At 42.6% G+C, this 11,269-nt stretch overlaps 1 protein-coding gene across 1 annotated transcript; it reads left to right on the plus strand.

Moving 5' to 3' along the window:
* The first annotated feature begins 3,247 nt into the window (after positions 1-3,247).
* On the plus strand, positions 3,248-8,756 carry LOC125623745 (pinopsin-like). Its single transcript, XM_048823562.2, has 5 exons — positions 3,248-3,637; positions 5,077-5,259; positions 5,943-6,088; positions 6,388-6,627; positions 7,955-8,756. Exons 1-5 carry the CDS (start codon positions 3,289-3,291, stop codon positions 8,093-8,095), a joined length of 1,059 nt encoding a protein of 352 aa, XP_048679519.2. The 5' UTR covers positions 3,248-3,288; the 3' UTR covers positions 8,096-8,756.
* The last annotated feature ends 2,513 nt before the right edge of the window (positions 8,757-11,269 follow it).

An 11,269-nucleotide genomic window follows, 5' to 3' on the forward strand; every position in this document is an offset into this window, starting at 1 on the left:
GATACTGACCTGTTGAAATCTATGGAGGTATTATTTATACAAAGCCATGTTTTCAAACCAGCCTTTGGCACTGAATAATTTGCAGGCATTTTACAAGCCTGTTTGCAGAAGAAAGTCAGTAGAAGCACCAAGTGTGTGTGTGTGTGGCGGGGGGTGGGCTGCGATTTCAAATACAGGGTTTGTGACTCCGTGCAACGACTGGTTTGCAATTCAGGGGGGGAATCACTAGAAGAGAACATTTAGGCTCAATAGCAGAAAAAACACCCTAACATCAAGATCTCATTGACTGTGCAAAACTCTCCAAGGGGAAGTGGGAGAAGCCCCATCACTTGAAATATTTAAAATTGTACTAGACAAGTAATAATAGCAGTGAACACTCCATAATAGTGGGCGGGGAGCATTAATGTTGCAGATATCTTTTCACATGCCCACTGACATTTTCACAGTACAGTAACAAACTCGAAGGAGGATGTTTTCAATAGTACCCAAGGGACTTAGGTGCACAAATCCCATTCAAAGTCAGTGAAGACCTCCCCAACTAACGCTGCCAAGTTGCATTTAGCTTGTATTCTGCTCTGTCTCTCTTTTCCTCCCCAGCAGGTTTAGACAATAAATCTTACTTTAATCAGATCATTAGAACAGCTCCCTAGATTTGTAGTACCCATGCCAGTCTAGGTAATGCATTTCATATATATTCTTTTCAATTCAGTTCTAACCTGTGACCTCTATTAAAAACATTGAAGGCCCAATGGTGCTGCACCCTTACCCACTTAAAATTCCCATTTACATCATTTGGTAGCATTGGGTGCAGAATTGGGCCCTCTGCTCTGTTCTTTTCTTGCTGTTTGTTAGGGCTTGTCTACACTGGCAAGTAGCAGCGCTGCAACTTTCTCGCTCAGGGATGTGAAAAAACACCCCTCCGCCATGCGTGCAGCAAGTTGCAGCGCTATAAAGCGCCAGTGTAAACAGTGCCCCAGCGCTGGGATCCGTGCTCTTCGTGGCAGCACTTTAGCATTGCCAGTGTAGACTAACCCTTAATATACAGTCAGGAAGAAGGAAACTATACATTGCACAGTTGTGAGATACAAAGGAGAAGATGGTCTAATTCAGGCACTGAACTGGGACTCAGCAGAGGTGGATTGGCTGCCTGGTTCTGTCACAATCATTCCTGCGTGATCTTGGCCACATCACTTAAGCACAGTGTCTCACTTACCCTCCCTGCTCTGTAAAATGGAGACAATTGTTCCTTTCTTCACAGGAATGCTGGGGGCTAAGATCAGTAACAGGTGTGAGATGCTCAGACACTACAGTGATGAGCATCAGAGAAACATCTAACAGTAAAGTTAGACATCTACAGTTGCAAACAGAGCGCTACTGGCCATTTAGAAACCTAACTAGACCCCAAGTTTGAGCACTGGGTCCACCGAGACCAAAGGGTTAGTGTGTGTTTCATTATCTATAGCTTCCTGAATAGCAAAACTGATTTACCCAACCTCATTTATCTCTCTCCTTAATCTTATACCTACACTGGTATTAAAAGACAAATACACAGTCAGCAAGAGCATATTTCCTGGCAAGCACTTGCGGACTACAGTAACTCAGCCAGAGGTTAGAAGTCTATTACAGGGATGAGTGGGTGAGGTTCTGAGGCCTGCAATGTGCAGGCGGTCTAGCTTATTATGATGGTCCCCACTGACCTTAGAGTGAGCAGGCCTGCTTTGGGCTCTCACTCTCTCTCTCTCTCTCTCAGGCTGGACTCTCACACACATACCTCTTATTAACACTCCTCTCACTGGAGTAGGAACACTCCAATCCAAAACACACCAAGGTTGTTTGATTTAGCTGCAAACCCCTCAGCAGCTGAAGCAGGCTCTGGTCTCAAAAACCCTATTAAAAAAAAAAACACAAAAAGGAGTCTGCATAAGCAATGGCACAAACCAAAGCACACACTATATAGGACAGCCTTGTGTGCCCAGCTAGTTTATTACCAAGCTATGAAGCCAGTCCTTCCCTGGTTTACAATTTTGGCCATTCTTATGAGCCATAAACTGCTCTCTGTGCCTGACCTTTCAGCCAGAGAAGAGCTGAAGGGCTTCTTTCCACGGTGGCCCCTTAAAAGAATTCACCCCAGTGTTAGTACATTTTGGGGCTTCCTGGCATCAATTTCCAAATGAGCCAAATGCAGTCACGGCCTCTGATTTTGGGATGGGGTGGCAAGTGGTAGGAAATGGAGAATCCAGGGCCTGTGTTAGAACTTGATGCCCCCTTTAGAATCACAATTACCCTGTTGCAGTATAGGCAGGCCAGAGAGCCTCTCTGAGCCAAAACCACAGAAGCTCATTTGGGCCCACTGCAGGTCAATATATTGAAAGATGATGTGCTTTCATTTAGGAAACTCTGACCTTCTTAATGACCGTGTGTTCTGTGCAGTCATCAGGGTGCGCCAGCCTAACTTAACACCTAACAAAGGGCCACTGGTGCACAGTCAGCAAGACCATATTTCCTTGCGAGCACTTTAAGCAAAAAAACTCCACTGTCTTTCTCATTAGAGACCAAATGTATTTATTCACAGCCTTACAACAGCGAGGACAATTCTGCTCCCCGCACCCTTAGAGAGACCCTTACTGCTGATTGGTATAATCTCACTGTTTCCTACTGCTTCATTCCCCACAACTGTTGTTTTAGCCACCTGTTGTCTACAGTTTTATACGTAGATTGCAGACTCTCTGGGGCTGGTCCTCTCTTTGTGATATGTCTGTATTGCACCCAGCTCAATGTGGCCCTGGCCTATTAGGTGCTACTGTCAATACAAATTAACAATAATAATATTACCAGAATTCATGTATTTCAATCCCTGCATTCAGAGCCCAAACTCTGATTGAAATGCAAGTGAAATACAACACTGACCATAAGCACACAAGAGATTGTGATCATTTATATTCCAGGAAACTCAAATACAACATTGGTGGGGATTAGGCTCTAAAAAGGCTGTGTTTATAAAAATGTGTCTGCAGCCATTTAACTACATTACTAGAAAAAGCACAATCAAAATCTACTCATTTAAATGATGTAGCTTTCATCCATCAGATTGTGAGTGACTCTCTATCCCCTTATGATTAAAGAGCTGATTATAAAAACTCTGTATTAAAACACCTTAAGCCTTTTTAATCTACAGATCCTCTTTGGGGTCCCTAAGCCCCTGGTTTTATAAAGAGGGTCCACTGTCCTTTCAGGTAGGTCACCTGCTTTGTCTTTGTGGGTGTAAGTTTTTCATCTCCTTGAAGAGACATGTATGTTTCAAACACTTCTCAGGCTCCTCTGCAATATGGAACTCCCAGCGCATTTGACGGTCCACAGTGGCCTCACCTAGCGCCCAGAAGCATCTACACGTCGGTGGCTGTGCTCATGGGCATCGTAGTGTTTTCTGCCTCCTTTGTGAACGGTTTGGTCATTGTGGTTTCCATCAAGTACAAGAAACTCAGATCCCCACTGAACTACATCCTGGTGAATCTGGCTGTGGCTGATCTGCTGGTGACTTTCTTTGGAAGCACTATCAGTTTCTCGAATAACATCAATGGCTTCTTTGTGCTCGGCAAAAGGGTGTGCAAGTTTGAAGGCTTCATGGTCTCTTTAACAGGTAAGGACGTTTACAGAAATCAGCTGGCTAGTCTCTTTCTCTGTCTTCTGCTCGTGCCACTGCACTTGATCTAAAGCTGGTCTAAGACTAGAGACTATGACATAGCAACTATGGCTCATTAGCTGTCCTTGGCCATCAAATGTCTCCTTGCCTCTTCTCAAACCATAGAACAAAGACAGGGCATCATTCATGTTATCATTCCACATGCTCACAGGCATGGAATGGGAGAGCAAGTGCTTACTCACCTGGGGAGTTCAGAACACACTGGTTGAGCAGAGCCTCAGGTTTGATCTTGCTTAAAACAGGAAAGGAAGAAATAGAATGTTTTTATATCACATGTAATTTATCATAATGCTATATGTCGTGATTGCATCACTTACCGCTGCCCAAGCTGCTAGGTTGGATGTTCATGGGCTAACAAGGCAGAATGGTCAGGTTTTTGGTGATGGTACTGGTATAAAAATGAAGACACAAGCTCTCATACATTTTGCTGTGAACAATCAGTGGCCAGCAGAGGTGTGTCTGTGTGGGCAAGGGGCACTGAAACAGGGTGCATGGCATTTGCCCTGATGCCATTCCACTCTGCAGCTCTTTTATATCAATTTTTAAAAATATTTCTATGAGCATCAGGAACATGATTCACCAATTCCAGTGTCATGATGGAAACACTCCAGTGGAGAAATTGCATTTCAGACACTCCTGCAGCTGGCGAATCAAACAGAGTACCATACGTGGTATTGATATCTGTTAAGGCATCCTAGCTAAACTCCATTGAGAAATGTGAAAACTGCCTTTAAAAATGGAAACTGTATGTCCTAGGAAATACAGTGTATCCTTTCAGACACCCCCAGATTAATTAATAGAGAGTTAAATAAACAAGAAACGCTGGGGGTACTGGGTGCAATCATAAAATAAATAAGGATAAGACTCTAGATAAAACTAGATAAATTCATGTAGGATAGGTCCATCAATGGCTAATAGCCAAGATGGGCATGGATGGTGCCACTAGCCTCTGTTTGCCAGAAGCTGGGAATGGGCAACAGGAGATGGATCACTAGATGATTACCTGTTTTGTTCATTCCCTCTGGGGCACCTGGCATTGGCCACTGTCGGAAGACCAGATACTGGGCTAGATGGACCTTTGGTCTGACCCAGTGTGGCTGTTCTTATGGTAATCAAAATACGATGTTATTGTGAAAGATTTTTTCCCTGCTGGTTTTGCCCGTTTGCTTGAAATCTCTATTTCAAGCACCTGCAAGACAGCTGCTTGGAATATAGCTCATTCTATGGAGCTGTCCTTACATGGACGAAGTAATATAGCTCAGGAAAACCTGGCACTTCAGATTTAGCAGTTAAGCACAGAAAGCTGCTAGATTATTTAATAGCACAGCAATTTGAAATTTATTCCACACATACTAACCATTAGTGATCTCTCTCAGGCATTGTGGGGCTTTGGTCCTTGGCGATCCTGGCCTTTGAAAGGTATATCGTCATCTGCAAACCCATGGGAGATTTCCGATTTCACCACAAACATGCAGTGATGGGCTGTGCGTTCACCTGGATTTGGTCACTTCTCTGGACAGCCCCACCAATGTTAGGCTGGAGCAGCTATGTGCCAGAAGGTATGAGTGTCACATTCTTCAAAGGAAGCATTCAAGTCTGTAGCTTCAGCAATGGCTGATGGGCACAGTTTTTTCTTCAGTCATTGGTGGAATTTTTTTTTTAAGTATGACATATTTGGGGAGAGACCACAATGATTTTACAGCTGTCTTTGACTGTGTGGCTGTCTTTGTTCTCCAAGTGCTAAGACTCCTTGTTTTCTCATTAATTACAGGGTTTCCTTTCACATGTCACTCTTTAAAAGTTAGCTGCTTATTACAATAAACTGCAGAACATCTATTTTCTTATTATGCATATGCTTAACACAACATCTGATGAACAGAGGAGCAGCAGAGTACTGTCGCTGACTACAGTCACTGCACCCAGAGTAGCTCAGCAAAATGGCTAAAGCACAGAACAAGCCTATTAAAAACCTGTTCATTTAGAAATGTACTTTAATTTTATTATTATGACTCATTGTGGTTTGTTTGTAAATTAATAATAATGGTGCTGCCAGCCAGAAATCATCATGGCTGACGCCAGTGTTGTTTGTGTGATTTGGCTGGAATTTGGAGAGCTGCTTTCGGAAAACAGGCACAATTCAGCAAGAACAGTAGATGGTATTTGCTCTTTGTGCCTTTCCCACTGAAGTCCCTGATCATGCTTCAGGATTGTCCTAGCATTGTTTAAAATCTCATTGTTCTAGGTCTGAGAACCTCCTGTGGTCCCAACTGGTACACCGGAGGCAGCAACAACAGCAGCTACATCATGACTTTATTTATTACCTGTTTCATTATTCCTCTCAGTCTGATCCTCTTCTCCTATACAAATCTGCTGATGACACTACGAGCTGTAAGTACAAAGATATTTCAGTCTGAACAGTCACATGTACTGCTGACACCATTGCAAGCGCAGGTTTTCAGTGTAATTTTTCATGGCTGTTTGTGTGATGTTAACATAGGTTGATTTCTACACTACAAACAGGCAACTAAACAGGAAGGGAGGATCATGTGGCTAACAAGTGTACCACATACCCATTTGTCCAGCAAATTTTCCCTCAGCCTATGCCATTTTATAGGACATCAGTATTTCCTATAGAATTAAGCAGTGACATATTAAAGAGCAGGCTGTTTCCCTTACATTGCCTGTAGGTTGCAGCACAACAAAAAGAATCTGAGACAAGTCAGCGAGCCGAGAGGAAGGTGACACGAATGGTGATTGCTATGGTGATGGCCTTTCTTATCTGCTGGTTGCCCTATTCCACCTTTGCCATGGTGGTTGCCACAAACAAAGACATTCCGATCCAACCAACTCTAGCATCACTGCCTTCATACTTCTCCAAAACAGCCACAGTTTACAATCCAATTATCTACATCTTCATGAACAAACAGGTGAGAGCATGAAGATTATCAGAGAGCAATTGAAAACAAGCCTTCACAGAGCTAGGGGCTTATAGGAATGAAGTGGAATAGCAGTAATGGGGCATTCTAATATAGCATAGCATATCTATCCTATTGGGATTCCTGTCAAATGCTAGATCCCACTGATTGCTTCTTTACAATAGGCAAGGCTAAGGTATAAAATTGAGATGGAGCTTGATTTTCAACCTGGCCTTAACCAGCGATCCTTTTGCATACCCATTATTTTCTAGGGGCAACTGACTAAATTCTGGATCATGAATTGCCTGATTGAGCTTGCACAACAAACAGACAGATGTTTATCAATCAATTGCCAGTGCCTGCAAAGAGCAGGATCAGGCACTAACCAGTCTGACCCCAACATTGTTATTTGTTTCAGAGTAACAGCCGTATTAGTCTGTATTCGCAAAAAGAAAAGGAGTACTTGTGGCACCTTAGAGACTAACCAATTTATTTGAGCATGAGCTTTCGTGAGCTACAGCATCCGATGAAGTGAGCTGTAGCTCACGAAAGCTCATGCTCAAATAAATTGGTTAGTCTCTAAGGTGCCACAAGTACTCCTTTTCTTTTTGCGAACATTATTATTTGCATTCCACGCTGGGCTAGGTATTGTCCACATAGCCCCTGCCTTGGAGGTTTACTACCTACAATGTTAATGCAGATTATAAAATTATGAATGGTGTGGAAAAAGTGAATAGAGAAGTGTTATTTCCCCTTTCCCACAATTAAAAAAACAGGTGTCATCTGATGAAATTAAATTCAATACAAACAAGAGGAAGTATTTTTTCACACAATGCACAATTAACCTGTGGAATGCATTGCCATGGGATGTTGTGATGGCCAAAAATACAGCTGGGTTCAAAAAAGAACTAGATAAATTCATGGAGGCTAGATCCATCAATGGCTATTAGCCAGGATGGGCAGGGACACACAACCCCATGCTCAGGGCAACCCTGACTGCCCGAAGCCGGGTAAGGGGGAGACGAGGGTGGTTCTCTCCAGCATTGCCCTGTTCTGTACATTCCCCCTGAAGCTCTGGTACTGGCCACCATCGGGCACAGAATACTGGGCTAAATGGGCCATTGGTCTGAGCCAATACAGCAGTTCTTACATGTGTGCCAAAAGCATCCAGGTTGCATCTCACAGGAGCACCACCAACTCACAGGTTACAGCATCTGGGTAAAGCAAAACCTGGTATAGTAGTTTGGCATAAAGGGACCCAGGAGAGGTGTGTTTAGCAGCCTGCCTTCTTCTCTTATCTAGTGAATTTTCCTGTAACACATGTGCTTTCCCCAATTAGTTCCGGGACTGCCTGCTGAAAATGATGTGCTGCAATCGCAACCCGTCAGGGATGCAGGAAACCTCTCCTGCTATGCCTGGTGCCCCCAAAAGCATCTCATCAGCCTTGGAGGGATGCGGAAATAAGGTGACTCCATCGTAAACAGTGCAGATGCTTCAATTCCTGCATGGAGGAATGGCAGCTGCCAGCTCCATACATTCGTCTCAGTTTCATTTGGCATAAATACAAAGAGGAGCAAAGAGGCTGGCTATTTTCTAACAGCCCAAATATACACCAGAAAGTAATAAAAAATTTCTTCTTAGAGCTCCCAATAATATTCACTGTACCCTGCCCTGTCACTGCAAACTTAGATAGAAGGTAAAACACATTCCCTTCAATGGCAGGAAAGCAATCATATTAGAGAGTAAATATCAGAGAGAACAGTTCACACTCCCAATGGGAATAGCCCCCATTCCTAGTTCCTTACCCCCTGGGGGAAGTGCTAAAGCATGATAATGGGGGACCTTTTACTAGGCCAAGGAATAATTAAACTACCAGCATTAAAGCCCAAAAGAGCACTTCTGCAGTAGTAATCCCATTAGGAAAAGCATAGGCTTCATTTCATTTAAATATATATTTCACCGCACAGAGCAAAACAGGAGAAAGCCCTGCACATTTTCAATACACATTATTTTATAGACACAGTAGGATTTGTGTTGGTTGATCCTTTTGTGTAACTTCAAGACAGGCTGTGAACCAATGAAAATTTAGCAGGTGTGTTCAAGTGGATTGGGTTAATAAACATCCAGACATTTAAACACCACTGTCTCCTTGTCATGGGCAGTCAATTAGCAAATAAGCAATTAGCAAAGGGCCCCAACAGACAGCAGGGTGTAACCTCCAGTAACCACAACTGGAGTTTTATTTCACATGAAAAATGCCACACTCACTGAGACAAAGGAGAAGATCAATATCGCAAAAACAAGGGGCCTGAAGCCCAGCAGATTTGTATTTCATTTATAGCTGAGGCAATCAGGAAAGGCCTTAGAGTCATTGATTTTGCAATAAAGGTGAAACAAAGCCTGTAAAAGATTCTGTGTCACGTAACAAAAAAAACACAATAAAGCTACCGGGGCCATAAAGGCTGAGACGATAGCAGAAAGCAAAAGATGCACAACGTGAATAGGGAGAAATTCAACAACATTAAACGGATGCGATTTTTCCTCCAATAACCATTACTTGACCTCCTTCATTATATCTAGTGGCTCGAGAACATTGCAAGCACTAGTGTAACATTTTCCAAAGTGCTTAAGTGACTTAGGATCCTAAGTCCCACTGAATAAGGGTCTGATTTTTAAAGGTATTTAGGCATCTAAAATGCAAGTAGGAATTTTCAAAAGCACCCAGGTGCCTAGCTCCCAAATACCACTAGACACCTATCTGCATCTTTAGCCACCTAAAAACCTCTGAAAATCTGGCCTAAAGTGCCTAAGATCACTTCTGAAAATAGGCCTTAGGCTCCTCAGTCACATTTGAAAAATGTTACCTCTGCTCTCAAAGGAGTTTCCTTTTTGTGTCATGTCATTATGGTTTTTCCTGACAAGAAGATCACTGACCTTCTCTTCCATGACCTTCTATCTACGGCCTTTGATGTTAGAACACATAAATGAAGGAGTCAGAGGGTAACTGCATTTACAGGTTCACACAATTAAATGGCTCTTACCCCATTATTAGTAATTCCAAATCTGCTGATAATAAGCAGCTACAATGGCAACTGCTAAGCCTTTCTCGAGGTGCACAGATTATTATGAAATGTGATTTTTTTTAACCTCTTTAAAAGCTTTAGGAAGGAAAAATTATTTCTATTGCCGTGATGTATTATAATGAATGCCAACTGCACCCAAAGCTGTGTTTCCCTTCTCCTTAGTGAATACAGGTAGGGAGAAAAGAGCAATGAGGTAACAAGTGCAAGCGGTAGTTGGGTTCATACCCTCTTTGATGCCACCATTAGATCATTTGCTTTTTCTTGCTTTACTTCATTCTGGGGGACTCTGGTTATCACACACCTTTGCTTAATTGGAGACCTTCTACAATACTATGGCCATGCTAGCTAACCCTTGCAACAAAGCAAAAATGATGCTACTCCATGCATATACTGGATATGTATTTGGGATATTACGTGCTTGCACACACACACAAATATATATCTGTATCCACACACATCCATATGCCCACATTTACCTATGCAGGTATGTCAAATTCAATCCAAATAACTCCTGAATGAAACACTGGGCCAGGTCCTCTGCTGGTGTAATTTATCATAGCTCCCGTGAAATCAAAGGACACTTTGAGTTACACCAAAGGTCTTAATGAAACACTTGACCCAGATGGAGCTATGTCAATTTACACCATCTGAGATCTGTCTCATTATAGTTCATCTTTCTTATGTTAATCTAATTGGGTGAGGGCTTGTGAACCCAGTTTAGTGCTGGCAAATATTTTATATGTTCTCAAACTGGTTCCAGAATCTGAAAAACATTGAGATAAATGCTGATCAGAATGTGCTAATTTAAACCATATCTCCTCTAGGAAATGGACTTTAGTCAGGGGGATTTTTCACAAAGATTACATCCGTCTTCTGAAGATCCATCACAGTGCATTAACACATGGGTTCCAGATCCTCAGAGGTATTTAGGTCCCTAACTCCCATTGAAGTGAGGCACTCAGAAGGAAATTAGAATGCTTGGAGGGATAGTGTAAAGGCAAATCCTTCTCTACACAGGGCTGGGCTTGGACTAGATGACCAAAGAGCTCTTTTGTCAGTCCTGGCATACATAACACTAATGCTGTTCATACTGCACCATGAAAACAAAGGATCTTCTCAAAAAGGAATCCTGGAATTATTTTCCAGAAGCTGTGAACAATCCCAAGGATGCTAAAGAGTGCAGAGCCAGACAAATATGCAGCTCTTAAAAAGACTGGTTAAAACTGCTGATTGTACCATATTGCCAGATTTTTAACTAAGAACTAGCAGGCAATCACAGCATTGGTTAAATCAGACCTCTCCCCCACCAAGAGGCTTCTAAATAGAAAACCACAGATTGTGAAATCCCAACAGTTAAGCCAGGCTTGCAGTAACTTACTTTGGGTTTGCACCATTCTCTGACAGGACATTGACCATCTCTCATCTCTGGGAAGCTGGCACATGCAGCCTGTGAGAGAGAAAATCGATAGCACTGGGTAAAGGATAAAGATGAGTCTGAAACTAAAGCATCAGACAAAAACCCCACAGTAGCCTATTTATCAGCAATAACCCTAAACAGCAGCTTCCTACCA

This window comes from Caretta caretta, chromosome 17, assembly GCF_965140235.1.
Source record: "Caretta caretta isolate rCarCar2 chromosome 17, rCarCar1.hap1, whole genome shotgun sequence".
NCBI lineage: Eukaryota > Metazoa > Chordata > Testudines > Cheloniidae > Caretta > Caretta caretta.